Source organism: Branchiostoma lanceolatum, chromosome 19 (genome assembly GCF_035083965.1).
Source record: "Branchiostoma lanceolatum isolate klBraLanc5 chromosome 19, klBraLanc5.hap2, whole genome shotgun sequence".
Taxonomy (NCBI): domain Eukaryota; kingdom Metazoa; phylum Chordata; class Leptocardii; order Amphioxiformes; family Branchiostomatidae; genus Branchiostoma; species Branchiostoma lanceolatum.
In genome coordinates, this window is record NC_089740.1 from 12,633,690 (window position 1) to 12,649,816 (window position 16,127).

The 16,127-nt window shown below is 40.5% G+C and overlaps 1 protein-coding gene across 2 annotated transcripts in view; it reads left to right on the forward strand.

Moving 5' to 3' along the window:
- Nucleotides 1-2,784: 2,784 nt before the first annotated feature.
- The window catches only part of LOC136424983 (glycine amidinotransferase, mitochondrial-like), a 32,442-nt gene continuing 19,099 nt past the window's right edge, over nucleotides 2,785-16,127 (forward strand). Inside the window, exon 1 of one of the 2 annotated variants that reach the window (XM_066413656.1) lies at nucleotides 2,785-2,964. In XM_066413656.1, coding sequence (XP_066269753.1) covers nucleotides 2,908-2,964 — 57 coding nt within the window. In that variant the 5' untranslated portion in view covers nucleotides 2,785-2,907. Of the gene's footprint in view, nucleotides 2,965-15,310; nucleotides 15,442-16,127 lie in introns of those variants that run through there. The other variant, XM_066413655.1, reaches the window with a different exon arrangement.

Below are 16,127 nucleotides of genomic sequence, written 5' to 3' on the forward strand. Positions count from 1 at the left end.
ACTGAACTGACTTTTTTACGAGCCTACGGCTACGCCAACGCCAGGCCTACAAATTACATTTCTTTTGTTGGGAAACTCACCCACCAAGATAGCCAACCACAATCGTATCATTACGTGCCCATTCCGAAAGACAGACAGAATGCCTGAAGCACATGGCTTTGTTCCTACAACCACACGCGGTCACAAACCCTACGGCGCTTGGATACAGAGGAATGTCTCCTGCGCGTTCGGTTTCACCTTAGACAATAGTTAGAACAAAAGACGAAGTGATCTTATAAACAACTTACCGATACGATAAACCGTGTGGCTATTTGGTAGACTGTCTAGAATTACAGAAATGGTTCCCGATCGGATTTGAAAGTCAGGCAGCCACGAGGGTATAGGGAGGGCCGTAATGATAAAAGGGTTGTTTCTTGGCTCGGCCATATTCGTAGGATCGTCGTAGGCCTTTGCACGATTTTGATGTCATTTTTTTCAAGCAACCCTTACAGAAGGCTGTAAAGCAGCCCTTTCCGTAGCAAAACCACTGAATTTTATATGATTCCTTACGTATTTGCTAAAAAAAATGTAACGTTGGTGTAGTAGCTTTCGCGGTCATCTGTTTGATAATCTGTAACAGATAGAATAGACGACCTAACGTTATACCCTAGACCAGAAAAGTTACAGATCTTTTATTGATCTGCCCATTTTGCCCGTTCCATTCGGTAATTTCAAGGAGGTTGGTAATTTCTATAGATAGGGGGATCACATAGGGAGGGGGGACAATCATGTGCATACTGAAAATAAGGACACCCCAACAAGTACAAGATGAAGGGTTTCTTTGAGTGTATGCTGTAAATTCAACTTTGTATCGTTAAAGGGAGAAAAAAACATTGGAAACTGGCCTAGCTGGTTGCTGCCAGTGTTGAACTTAGTTGTTTGTTTTCAAGGTAACTTACGTGTGTAAAACAATTTTCAATTGAGGCTGTTTCCGGAGCGCCTTGGGCGCCCATAACGGTGAACTTTGGCATGTTTGCAAAGGCGCGAACAACCAATTCACGTGCATTGCGGCACGTAGGCCCCGTCTTAAAACACGTTACACGTTAACGTTGGGTAACCTAAATTCGGGATTTTTCCGATAATGGTTGACTGAAATCAATCTAGCAGAACAATAAACCATCCTTTTTTTCTATTATTCCGTCAGTATCATGTACTATCTTTGCACTAATCATATATATGGTAGATTTTGTCTCTAGTCGTGCTGACACCATAATATTTCAACTTGAAACTACCGTCCGCCGCACGCACAATTACGGTGCTGTCGGACAGGGGGGCACATTAATTCGGGAGAGAAGATTCGTCTTGAATATCTTACCGCTAATCACATTTTATACAGCAGCTATTCGTTCCATCCTTGGCTTGAGGAGAGTGCTATGGATATAGACGTGTCCAAGTAAAAAAAATACACGAAAAAACGGCCGTACCGCACACATCAGGCCTACGGGAACAACCCGTGTGTTGAGTCGGTAGCTATAGAACGTCAAAGTCGACATCCACCGTCATGGCAACGTGTACATTATTCATGGAAAGTTAGCCGGATGCTGTAGCATTGATAAAACTACTATGTCCATGTATTCCTTGTTGTGTTAGGAGCAAACTTTGAGGAAAATATCGTCCTCAGTCCACAATCACACGTAACATTTAGACAAAAAGTGTTCCTCACAAACCTTTGTCGTCTGCTTGACAACAGGATTCTGGGTAATGATATGGCGGCGGGAAAATACGTGCCGTAGGTTGTAGCAACAAAGAGGGGTTTTGATGATTGATCACACTTAGAGTCCAATTGCAGGTCAGCAATTTTAAGAAAATAAGTTGTCTTGTAAATGATTGTGTTTAGCAGGAAGCGGATGTGACATTTGTCTTATAAACCAGCCGACAACGATGTGGTGTGACTCTCCCACGAAGCCCTCAGACTGTTCCAATAAGGGACGGAGAGTTTTTGTCCTCGTCGCCTTCTAATACATGGTTATCGAAGCTTTTCAGCCAGTGTTCTGAATACGTTAGTCTGTCAAGTTTGCATTTCTAGTGGTATTACTGATGTTGCATCTAGCACATATCCCTAAATACCCCGTTTTCGAAAAATCCCGAATTTAAGTACCCCACGAATTTATGTTACCCAACGTTACATTTGACATCGATTTTGCTCGGCACTGACGCCGTCTGGTATGGAATTTGTCCCTTATGGAATAATTCATGCCGTAGACGCGTAGTAACATGGTGTAGGGAGGGCGCGCAATAGATAGAATGGACAAATTTGCCTCACCCATACATGTAGACGTGTATACATAAGTTATGATTACTACTAGACCATATATATTATATAACGTTATATACATATTTTCCTCTCATTCTTATGTGGTAAAAAACACAACTAAGTATATGCACGTTGGCGATATATTTGCAGACAAATATATAGGAATCCTTCTTTTTGAAGCAAGGATTAACTCATTTTAAGTAACGTTAGCGTTAACACTTGGCCGAAGAATCTACTTGTTTTTTCAAAAGTCTTCAGAGCAAAGAATGCACATATCTTATCATAACCCTAACCCTAACAATGGAAAGAAAATAATAGATCGATAGATTGAGTTTGTGGGTATGATAGCACAGCTGAACAAGTGAATTACCGTTTTTTGTTTGTTTATTATTATTTTTGTAATATTACACCTTCTTTCGATAGCTACGTCAGCCAATCAGCTGCCTTAGATCAGAGGCTTTCCCGCCAAAAGGGGCGGTACTGTCCGGCGGGAGGGAGGCCGCGGAAGGGAACGGCAGGGCCCATTGGTGTTCAGTTTCTGCCAAGGCGAAGGACTGACCCGTCGGCCGCTTATTTCCCGACAAGATTTCACGGCTGAACTACCGACACTGACTATGCTGCTCGTCAGGATCTTCCGAGGCGGCTGCCGAGGCCGAGAGGCGGTGAAGGAGGTAGGCATCTCGGCGTTTGTACCAGATGGAAAGGCCGTTGCGCTGCGGGCTAACGTTACACATATCGGTTATATAGCGTTACCGCACGCACAGAACCTTAAACGTTGGCATTGTCCCACCAACCTTAACGGTTAAATCCTGTCACGTTTTCCTGTGTACCTCCGTTGTTTTCCTCAGAATTACTTCCGCTGAATGAGAGCCCTGTACCCCACTGTTTTCTGTGAACAGAGAGGCCGGTTTTGCTCAGTTTGACGGGAAAATAAGACCGTGGGACGACAGATGAAGATACGGTAGCCACATGGACCGTCACCAATGATCAATGATCCCATGGCCTTATGGGGTAATGAATATTCCTCGTACTCATAAATACTTCCTCCAACCGAGCAAAAATTACCATTCTAGATCCATTCAGAGCAAGTGACCCTATGCAAAACACATTTCCAATCGTATCGGTGCAACTCCTAAGAAAATTCGCACGTTCAAAGCTTAGTCGAACTCGAAATGTATTTTTTCTCAAGGTTATTTTCGTCGTCTTGTGTTACTTGACGTCTTGAGAGGATTGGACAAATCATTTAGGGCGTGAAATCTCTTAAGACTATATAAGACTGAGGACAGTGAGGTAACCCGTTGGCAGAGGGTCTTATTTCTTAAGGGCAACAAGTTGAGCGAAACATTTGCTGGTATTTTGTTTGTTTGCGGGGTTTCTTAGCCTTTTGACGCGCAGTGACCTCTGGTTCACCCATTCTTTTCCTTGTTTGCGCAAGTGGCTCATTATACATGTAATATGTTCTTCCCAACACCCAGACTGCAATGTTAGAACTGAGCTTTAGAGGTGGAAAATTCTTTAATAATGTTTTGCTGGTTGCTAGGCTAGGTGATGATAAACTGGATCATGGTTAGAAAAAACAACAGAGAAACCGATCTCTGCTATTACAGAAAATAAGTCACTCTTCTTGTTGGGTACCTTGTGTACTTTCTGTTCTGAAAATATGGGGGGTGTAAGATGTGTATTTTCTGTTTTGAAAAGGGGGGGGGTCTCAGTAATTCTGTTAATGATTGTTGATATCCCCTTAAGCTATAACCTTCTCAACAACATTAATGTCTCTCTCTTAATGTGGAAAAAAAGAATATTTTATGGATTTCCATCCTCCCCACAGTTTTAATGGAATAGTCCATCAGGAATACGGTTTTACATTTGATTTGTGCCAAATTGGTTTAAAAAAAATGTTACATTTTGCAGTCCTCTGTGAATTGAGTATTTTCTTGAGGTCAATAATCTGTGCCTGTCAAAACAACAGTGATGTTTACAAAACTGAAGAACACAGAATAACAAATCTCAAGCAGTAAACATGTATCTCCCACTCAAAAAGCAAGCCTGATACCTGTTTATACCACCAAACATTTCCAAGTAGAATTATTGCCATGTCTTAAAGGTAGGCAGGGAATGTAATAAAGAGAATTTTCTGGGATCTCTTTTGTTGATGTTCTTGTTATTGTTGTTGCTATATACAAAAGATCACAGTGCTGTTGACAGATATCATAAGCTTAGTTAGTTGGTTCTTGGGTTAAAAAAAAAAGAAGCTGAACTGAAAAATCAACATGAAAACAGAGTCTCAGGGGAAAGTCCGTACCTTGGTACATATGCACAATATCCTGGTCAGAATGTAGCCAGACTCTTAAAGTTTGCCTCCCACCCCTGTTTTTATCTTGACCACTTTCTTACTAAAAAAATGCATTAGAACCAAGAAGATAATTTGGTGTGGCCTTAGCAAAGCAAGGAAAACAGCTTTCCTCAGCCAACTGTACAAAAAATGGGGAACTGTACTCATCAGCCTAACAACAAGCAGACATCAATCTTGCCTGCCATGTACTAAACAACCTTCAAGGAAGTTCCTTACATGTTACGCATACTTGACCATGATTATATGAGATTAATATCACTTTTTAGACAGAATAGGCAAGTGCAAGTGCCTGTCAGTGTCAACTTGCATAGTCTGTATTATATACATGTACCAAGATGAACTCAAAAGAAGGCTTTTGTGAATGATTGTCACTTTTCATCATTCTCTTGAGACTGTAAAATGCCAGGGTCACATTTCGGCATGATGGCACCCAGGCTAGCTAAAAACATCCATTGACAATAAACAGCATCTGGCACAGCACATGTTGGTGTGCTGTCTTCACCGGTTGAAGAAACCTAGCAGATGTCTGGATTTTTTGCAACAGGATTCTAAAAGACTCTGTGCATATGGCACACCATGTAAAGGTATGCTAATTGGACCTACCTACCTACCTAGTGGTCCCATGACCTAATTGGACAGAGTTGGCAAAATCCTTAAATTAAAATTATAAATGGTAGTTTTGCCACAGGCAGTTTGTAAGCCCAACCTTATAACCATAAATTGTTGCTTTCGGTTCCCCTTTCATGCTTTTCCAGTATGCTAGGTGACATTGAACTTGGCGTCATTCCATACCAGTATTCCACCCGGACCAGTTTTAGCCAGCCCAAACCTGTTTTCTGGAACGGCAGTTAGACGTGACGATCCTCCACCCCAATATCTGCTTGGAGATTAGTTTCAGACCAGTACAAACCAGTTTTTTTCAATAGATTTTTCATCCATTGACAGTGAGTCACTGCAAATCAAGAATGAATTCTGCCCTTTATTTTCTATAGTTCACTGATTACTGTAACCTGCATTAACTTGATAATTATCTACTCTAGACTTCTTCACACGTTAGAAGCGTAGTCATTTAGGCCACACCATCCTGGAGAATGCCAGGAATTTGGCAACACCTTATGATAAAGGTATATTATATGACTTGTCCATGTACACGAATAGGAAATTTTCAAGCTGAAATTCAATGCCTTATTTTGAATTTACTGGAAGGAGCTAATGTGAAGTTTGAACCAAAGAGTCCCAAAGAGATAGCCAAACTTGGCTCAGTTTTTGCTTTGCTGAGTTGAGTCACTTTTCAAAGAATATATACTTTGAATTATTCATGAATCTATAGAATACAGGGGCATACATTCTTCATAAAACTTGCATGTGCCCCAAAAAGTATCACAAAGCTACTTTTTATGATTGGCAAAACTACATTTTCAGGCATGTATTAATGACTTTTACTATGTTTCAGATGATTTTACTATTCTTATCAGAAGTCATGACACCAATATAGGATAAATAAGAACATAAAAGCCAAAGGTCAGCCTTGATGAAACTATTACAGGTCATAAGTGGCTAGTGATATGGGCAGTATCTTGATACTCTCCAAACAGCAGCTTTTAAAACCTTAATGACATGAAAGGTCAAGCATCTATAAAATGTATACACATTTACATCTCTTACAAAAAAACAGAGGCAAACGCACCTGAAAACTCTTCAATCACATTTTATTGCCCATAGAACAATAGTCATAACTTACTTATTAACTGCCAACAGCAGAGTAAAACTAGAATAAATCATGTTTTTGATAATTATCAATCAGCTCACGTTTGCTGTAGACTGGTCTGTTGAGGACAGGGAAACCAATTTAGATGTTACATCTGCTTGTGGGATTACCGATTTCCGCATGGCATGTTTCCCTTGCGATCACTTGCTTGTAGCGCTTGTGTTGGAGACTGCATGACTGCTGCATTATTTCATGGTAATGCGATAAATTGTGGGTCTGTGGGAAAATTGCAAGGGCAAAGTCACAAGAGGCTGCTAGTATACAAGGCAAGCTGTTATTTTGACAGTTGAAATGTCAGCAGCACCAGGAGGGTACTGCAGGCACCCCTGATTTGTCACTTGGTACCTAAAGCGACATCAGTACAACATGATTGCCCAGGTGCAGCCAAGCAACCCCAAACCTTTGGAATGCCTGTCCTACAATCTTAATATGCTTTGGTATGTTTGCGAAGTTTGGCTAGTGTGTAAGTGTATACCTTGCTTTCTTTTTTTTACAAGCCTGAGTGTCCTTGACTTTGCAAGTATGCAGCTGAAAGAGGCAAACAGTGTATGTGGTCAAACCTGTCAAAAGTGACCACCTTTACATAAGGAGCATCTGGTCAATATGACCACTTTTTGGTGGTTCTTTAGATAATTTATCCCATTAACCATTAAGAGTCCTGTCTATATTGACCACCTGTCCACATAGACCCAAGCATTGACACAAGCATCAAGAATCATATCTATATTGACCACCTGTCCACACACAGACCAGATTTTATTGGTACCCTGGGTGGTCTTCTTGGGCAATGTTTGTCTGTACTGTACAGCAAAATCCACTACTGCAAGATACAAGGTACTCCTGATACCATGATAAACAAGATTGAGTACAACAGTAGATTACATGGTAGTCCTGAGAGTGGGTGGTCATGATCTTACAGAGTTTAGAGGACAGTACGTGAAGGTCAGGAGATGGTTTAGTGAAAGGCTCTGTGTTATCAGTTAATGGAGCAGTGAGGCAGGTCAGGGGAGGCTTATCGAGAGTCCATGATGGGTGGACAAGTTTATCATCTAGTACAGATGTGGACTGATCTATATCATATCCTGGTAATAGAGTATTCTCCAAGCAGATATACCGTATGGGTTCCTGGCTTATTTCAGGATGCATGTCCATCAAGTGTGTGTGTTGGTTTTTTTTTCCCACTGGGCATCTTGCTTTTTGAAAAGCATTTGCAAAAATGATGATTTGCTTTAGAAATTGTACAGAGACTAGATATCAGTCCTGTTAGATCACAGCAAAAGTTTCAATATCTATACAGTACACCGAAAACATCAAAAGCTTTTGAATATGGGAGAAGATTCTATCTTTGCCTGTGGAATGCCATACTCCCATGTGGATAGTATATAGATTGGGTGTGCATTAAGAGATTATGCTGGTTCAAAGATCAGCCCACAAACAATTGCTGAATCAGCTTGATTTAGAGCTTGAAATAGCCCAACACTCTACACAAACATTACATTGCATTGTCTAAAGTAATAACCTGACCACTTACAATGCATCATGGACAGACAGTATTAACTTGGTCACTTCCTGTCTATTAAAGACATGGACGACATTTATCATTCAACTGAAATCAAATTCCCAACCGTTTTCGCAAGAAACAAAAGAGAAAGATGAGCATACATTGTGCTAATTATACAAACTTCACTGGCTTCATTGTACTACTGAGGCAAATGATAAAGAAAGGGGCTTTACTATATAATACAGAGTGTTTATGGAGCTTTTCCCCTAATACCCTCTTTCAGACTGTTAAAAGACACAATTTGGGTCATTTGAGTCTTCCTTACTTGACAGAAGAAACAGAATAGTCTATGAAGAGGTTACTGTGTGGGATTGTGGGGATAAAAGGATATTGAAGAAATCGTTTTAAAGGTTCGGTGAACCTTTCAATGTACAAGGAAGGTCAATACCTGACCATCATACATGTTGGAGTAAACATTTGTTCCAAGCAACAACAACAAGAGACTTCAAAAGAACAATTGACACACCTTATCCTCCATATCGTATTTCATCGATCCTTAAGAAACTCTTTCAGTATCTTGGCCAATGAGAACTAACTTGGGGGAGGGGCATGTAACCATTTATGTTTCCCTTTTGTATTTGGCAACAAATTATGATGATCTGGAAGTAGGGACTGAGTTTGTTTGGGGCTCAAAGGAGGTTAAAAACAGAAGGAGAGAGCTTGAAATCACTGCCTTTTGTACTCATCGGCCGCGGGTGTCAAAACTGTAATTGACATAAACTTGTCAATTGCCCTGATTTGAATGGGTCCAGCGCGGCACGCCAGCGTTCTGTTCAATTGTTTAGTTACAAATTGGAGCGCCCCGGTGAATAGGAGTTTGAGTGGAGGGACAGTGGTAAGTTCAATTTTAGCTATTTTGAGGAATCGATTTTTTAAGAAATTGAGGGGATTGGGAAAAAGTAGATAGCGGAGAAGACGATCGGAGGAAATTCAAGTGCTGCAACTAGCGCTACAGCCTGTGGCCATTTTTATTTCAACATCCTTGAAACAGAAACAAGGTTAAACTTTGTTTGTTTCAACATCCACCCTACAAACTACATGGTCAAACAAAAAGCTGAACTAATAATATAATACTTCTGCTATATTTTTCATAAGCTGAAAATGACAGTTTTAGCAACAAAAATTAACAACATGGGCTCCCAAACAATGAGTACACAGGACAGAACAAAATGTATTTATCTATTTAAAGCTGAAGACAGCCCTGATATATACCAAAATGCTTAGCCTGACAAATCGCGCTCCTAGTGGCCAGCCCTCCTGTAACCGCCATCCCCATCTTGGGTGGGGGTCAGTAACCTCCGGCCCAGAGCTTGTGTAAATACAAGCTACTAAAATGCTGAAGTTACATGTAGGTCAGCACAAACTGTGAACTGATAAGGTGATTGACTGCATCCATTCAAAGTTAATCAGTTGAGGGTGTGTGCAAAATGGATGGGAAGTCATCCATCCATAACTAACAGTTTATTTCTCGTCAATACGTAGACCTGTCATGTTGATGATTGATGAGGTGTGTATGTCATCTCAGGTGTTGAGACCAAATGCTAAAAGGATTAGCACTACTGGTTGAGGATAAACTCCTAATTAAAAGCCCCCCCCCCCGTAGTTTGAACCACCAGAGCTTTTTGTAGTGTCATGTTTCGAGTGCAAACTGCAATTCAAAGTTCCAATCATATTCATAATTCAAATGTTCTAATTCTCTGTGTCCAAAATTTGTAATTTGATTTGTAGACTGAAGTAGAAGTAGATTGTAGCATTACTGGAAGTTGTCATTGGAGAATCAATATATAACTATCATTATGCAGTCATATGTAGACTATGTAGACCAAAGAATGAAAGATGAACAGGGTTTGAAAAGAAATGCAGGGTACCTTAAGCTCCTTAATTCCTCTTCACCTTAACTAAAAAGTTCAAGACATTTTCATCATGCTTTAAAGGTAGCATATCTTCGTTCTGTTTATCCAACACGAGAGAAGCTGTAGTAAACATCTAAAGCAAGCATAGGGGTTTGCTTTACTTTGAATAAATAGCAGCTGCTCTAGGCAAACTGTTGATCAACGGCATGCCCCCCTAAGAAAAACTTGAAGAGAGAAAATGATCTAGTATAAACTGTGTGTCAAAGGAAAGAAAGAAACTACTGGAAATGGTACACGTTTAAGAGGGCCTTTTGTCATCATTTGTAAACATTTTTCTTGCCTTATTCGTCCGTGGTTTATGAATTTTGTTTTTGCCAACCAACCTCTAGTTGTGCATCTGTCAACATGTCTGTGTCCAATTTTCTGCTGACCTCCGTCAGTTGACGCTACTTTGAATATGTACATACCAGATAAACAGGTGACAGCATTTTGATCTATGACAAACAGAGGGGGGGGGGGGAATTCAAATGTTTGCCACTAGATAACCACCACAGACGAGGAAAAGGCTTGAGGCACGAAATGTTTTAAGATGAATGTGTATTTAAAACAAGTTAAAACTCACTATTTGACTTAAGTTCAGTTTAGAATCCATGTTGTTGCTACGCAGGTCAGCTCCTAGGTCCGAACTTAAGGCAAACTTGCCCCCAAGGAAGCTTGAGATAGCCTAGAAACCCAGAAGGAAACTAGCCTGAGTACCAACCTCCGTAGTGACCGCTGGCTCAAAAGAATTCGCTTGCTAACCACGGAGTCTGACCCTGTGCGTTTCCGTAACAGCTGTCTCATTATCACGTAATAAGGGGAATTCGAGCTGCGTTCGGTGCCATTTTTCGTTCCAAGGTGTCTCTATTGCCCTGTTCGGGTCCAGTTTTGAAAGAATCGCCATAGCAACAGTTCTTAGAACCTACCCGTTACGAAGAACAGTGTGGCATGGGGAGGAGCTTAGACGAATGGGGCCAATCAGCAAGCTCGTTCAAAATCGAAACGAATATCTGACTAACAGCCATTACGGATACGCGCAGGGTCAGACTCCGTGGTTAGCAAGAGAATTCTTTTGAGCCAGCGGTCACTACGGAGGTTGGTACTCGGGCTAGAAGGAAACACAGTCTGCAGTCCTTGGAGAGGATGGTAAACTGCGATGAAGTTCCATTGCAAGTTGAAATAAGAAATTGAAAGAAACAATATCCTTGCCATCCAAAAACCCATCCAACTGATATAGCCCTTAAGGAGAATGTTGTTTTAGAATCTTCTAAAATGGTACCGATGATGACAAAAAAAAGATTAAGGCTAAAGCAGGAACAAATTTGTTTTCTCCATATGCCAGACAGCAAACTGTTTGTCATGCAAGAGACAGCTGGAACATGCCTTACTGGTGCCCTTCATTCTGGTAAAATGGCGTTCAATCTTCTATGCAGACCATGACCTCCATGATTCATTAAAAGATTCGACCATAAATTCAGCTGCTTGCCTCTAAGTATGTTTTCTTGATGAATGTTCAATGGACCGGAGATAGGGGAAAATGCAGTGTCCCGTTATGTGATCCACTACAGTGCATGTCGGTTTTATTTTTGTGGAATTTTTTTGCCTCTCCACTGCAAAATGATGACACTGTGAATATGCATTTCCACTGCATTACTATAATTGCCCTAAAAGGTATAAAAAAAGCAGTCATCCTCAAAGGTGAAGCACAATGCTTTTCAAAGTAGCTTGTCGTACTGCAATGCGGTTTCGCTATGGCTTGCATATTTAGCCAAGCACACCGAGTCTCCCATACTTTTCTCAATAAGTGTGTTGGGTTCTTTTACGTGCAGAGGTTTGATGTTTGTTCCAACCACAAACTTACAACACAGTGACAACTTTCTTTCCCCTTTTGGAAATTGTTAATCACCTGTAGTTTAAAAGCTAAGGTGATACATGATATATTGAAGAGTTCAACCCTTAAAGATTTCTTGCAATTTGAGAGAACCACTCACAAGAGAATATGAGCTAACAATAGACTGTCACTATCAAAAGCAAATGTTTTGATTCTGAGGGGTCCTGCGATTTCCAAACTTGGCCTTCCTGGTCTCACATTCGTCACATTCATAACCCCGACCTTAAGTCTGGAGGGATACTATGCCGAAATGGAATCTGACCTTCAACTTGAAATAAGACATAGATTGCATGGTTCAAGGCTCTCATACAAGATTACTCATTTACTACTAAATTACTCACTATCTGGTGTATTGTTCCATCTCTCACAAGGTTACATGTAGACATGCTTGCACATGATTTCCATATGCAAATACATACCCCTGTGGAAATGCAAGTATTGCTTTCGATGTGATGTTTGTTCCTCATTGTGTCAATCGGTAGTTATTTGAATTTTGTAGAATAGCTGGATGTGAGGGGAAAATAGTGTAATCTGAGACTGGCAGGATGGCAGGTTGGCTTGGCCCAGGTCCAAAAAGGTTATGCTTCGCCAATGTCGTGTTTCTGTCTGTGTACACGATAACTAAAGAAGCCAGGATTGACTGTCTTTATACATGGTATGTGGGTAGGTCTTGGAGAAATGATTTGGTTTCGGGCCCCCTAGCAGCTTTCTATGGTACTGCAGCGGAGCTTTCCAGTTTTGATATCTCATGTTCTAGACAAGCTATGGTCACAATTTTTGGTTGGTAGATACACCTGTACATGTAGCTCTTGTCGTCAGGAAGAAGGACATAATTTTGGGCCCTCTAGTTCACAACAGGAAGAGATGAGGGACTGCTGTCATGTTTCCGAAAATAATTTCATCAGGTTGGTAGAACATACGATATTTGGAGTTTCTTTTTACACAACCAGGAATCTCACCTGCTGACGTTTCGGTGTCTGTCAGACACCTTCTTCAGAGCTTCTGACTGGAGTACTACTTCTCGCCGCAAAAGTGCCACCTACATCGGCTACTTATAGCGGCGAGAAGCAGTACTCCAGTCAGAAGCTCTGAAGAAGGTGTCTGACAGAGACCGAAACGTTAACAGGTGAGATTCCTGGTTGTGTAAAAAGAATATCCTGTTGTAATGTTAATCAAAGCCTTCTTTACATAATTAATGAACTGCAGGGACTCTGAATATTTCACAGAGGCCTGAGATATTTGGACTCGTGTTGGTAACAGCAGCATTTAGAACTTAATTGACGTATCTATAGTACAATTCCAACTTGGTCAACCTCATTGTCATATCTATCAAACTTTTATAACTCACAAAGCTCATAATGAATTATTAACAAACCAGATTTAAGACCAGTTGAACCACCAGAAGAATTATCCCTGAAACCCCCTTGAGAGCCTCCCTGTGCTGACAGGTGCAGGCCAGATGGGAGTATTTGGGGGGTCAAGTATTTTAGATATCGGGCTCACATGGCTGTCATATAGATGGCAGGGCACCTCTTATCAATTGTCCTTCTTGTTCCTAAAGCTTTGGTTTTCATAGTCTTATCATGTAGGTTAATATTTTAGAAGTATTTCCTTTACAAAACATATTTGTTTTTTCTCTCCTTTTGTGACATATATTTCTCTCCTTCTGATCTGATTTGTTTTATAATCTGTGATGCTGTCAATCGACTTTTGGTCATGCTTTTAAGCTATCAGATTCCATAAATTTTTGTCTCTCCCCTTACAATCTAACAACTGTTCTAAGACCTGGCAGGTGCCTTTGTAGCCTCTACCAGGCTCCGCGGATCGCTGGGAAAATACTAGTAGAAATCGGCTAAATAGAGTGAATAGTATGCCAAGGGTGCTCCGCTATACAGGGAAGCTCAATAGTATGGTTCGCCTATTGAGCTTCCCTGTATAGCGGAGTACCCTTGGCATACTATTTCTACTATTTTCCCAGCAATCCGCGGAGCCTGGTAGAGGCTAGTGTCTTTGGGAATTCTGAGGTATGACTGTGCTATTTCGGTTCTGTGACAAGAAATCAATTTCATGTATATTTCATGGCATACCAGAAGGAATTCCCAGAAGGAAATAAAATCATGAAAGTCCATTAATAGCGTTCACAAGAGGTGATCATAAAATGCTTTGAATATACCGTAAATTCCAGTACTTGCAGTTTTATTTTGCAACTGTTCATTAGCTATTAAGTACAAAGCAAAATAGAGGACAGTACACCAGTGCTAATATTAAACCCTTCCCTTCATACTAACACTGTAATTAATTCGAATTTGCTTAACAAACTACCCCCCCCAAATATTAATGAGATTAGGCATCAACAGAGGGGCATGAACTATCTAAACACACAACCTTGCCCCATGCTAGGTCTCAACTGGGTGTGAATTGACCATAACACCCCAAAAGCCCTCCCCCTGCCACCCTTAGTGTTTACAGTATTAGTTTATGGGGGGATTGCAAACACAATTTGTAGCAAGGCCTTGGCTCTTTGTGGATTTAGCTATCCAAGTTTACAGAGCCTCAGACAGAAGTATACACAGTCAACGACAACGGTTCATGGTCGGGCAAACAGTTTGGGGTCACAAGAGTTTATGTCAAGCAGGCAATGGTTTATGTCATTGAGATCTTGGAATCATATGGAGATATCACTATCAGAATCGTCCTTGTTACCAGCATAAACAAACGAGAAACTTTCACTCTTCGCATTTTACAGCAATCAGGTCAACATTCCAAGAATGTTTGATTTCTGTGTAACTCAGATAAACCATGTTTAGAATATCAGGGACTGAATCCTTGGGAAAATTGAAGCAACAGTACAATGTTAGGTGTAGGGTTTTCTTATTACCTACTAAGAAACAAATTTCGAAGTGCTGAAACTAATTAGCAGGTTTGGTGGTGGTGCTAAAAAAAGAGTAAAGAGTTTATCATTTCAAACAGAGCTTGTCTCAGTTGGGTTACAACATATAGCATCAAATTTCATTATTAATTGGTCAGAAGTGTGTCATTGCTGACAACCGTGCAATCTTGATACTTACCATTGACATCTAATTGTCACTCATTAGTATGGATTTTGATTCTTTAGTCTATATAGGGAGTGGTAAAATCATATGTAAACAATGAAAGGAAGTATGAATTACATATCTCTTTATATCATTATGTCATATTATCATGTCATATGCTTGCCAGTAACAAAGACTACATCAACAAGACAGACAAAAATGCAGTCATCCCTACTTTTATTGGAATTCACTTGTCGCGGATCCAAGTAGCCCAAAGAGCATTAGTGCAAGATTTTGCAGATTTGGCCATCCAAATTGCCCTGGTACATCATTTCCTATGGAGACTGTGTCCAACCTTTGATGAGACAAAAATGGACCCTTTGAAACTAATCTTCCCAGTTGTCTCGCAACTGAATAAACAGTCAGCTAACTATAGACAAGAATTTTGAGCAAAGGTCTAGAAACCTAACCCCATAGCTTATAGCTCTGCTAGCTACTCAATGCAACAGCCTAAGAGTGGTTTTGGGTCCAACATCTGACATTATAACATTGGAAAGAAGAAGGAGAAGGTAAAAAAAAATGGAGAGGAGTTTGTTACTTCTGGCTCGGAGGGTTCGCACCATCTGTGAAAGGACAATAAGGCAAGACAAGGTAGGCAGCTCCCTTCACATTTTCCTGTGGACATCGCAACATTACCAGCCGAATACACAAGAAGAAAAAGAATGGAAATCAAAGAGAGATTTTCCACTAGTTGCAGGGGTTCATCTAAATCAGGAAAGAGGGGGCGCTGTGCCCTCTTGTCTCAGCCCAGTGCCCCCTTGTCAAATTCAGATTTTAGCTAGATATCAAGCATACAGCATTCATTCAGCAATAGATTCTTCCAGAATTCGCCCCCTCGCCTGTGTGTGCTCCCTCTTGTCCAATTTTTCAAGAAAAACCCCTGAGTTGTAATATCAGACATCTTTGTTTAATACTATGTAAGGTTGACATTAGATGTCTTGTTGAGTAACATTTCTGTGAAATTGTCTCAGTTATTCAGCACAATGTTTTGGCTAGATAGAATCAAACACATTAAATTTCCCCACTAATAACCGATATCTTTGCTATCTTGATCTTCACGATATGATGATAAACTACACGTATATCTTTTCCGTGCATATTTCAACACTCGAACATGTGACAATCTTATCTGGCCTCACGCTTATACAGTATTTATGTGCACTTGTTCTGGCTTACTGTCAGAATGTTGCATGTAACTGAGAAGTCATAAAAATTCCACCTATGCAGACTTGATCGATAGACAATTTCTATCCCATTTCGATGCACGTGATGTAATT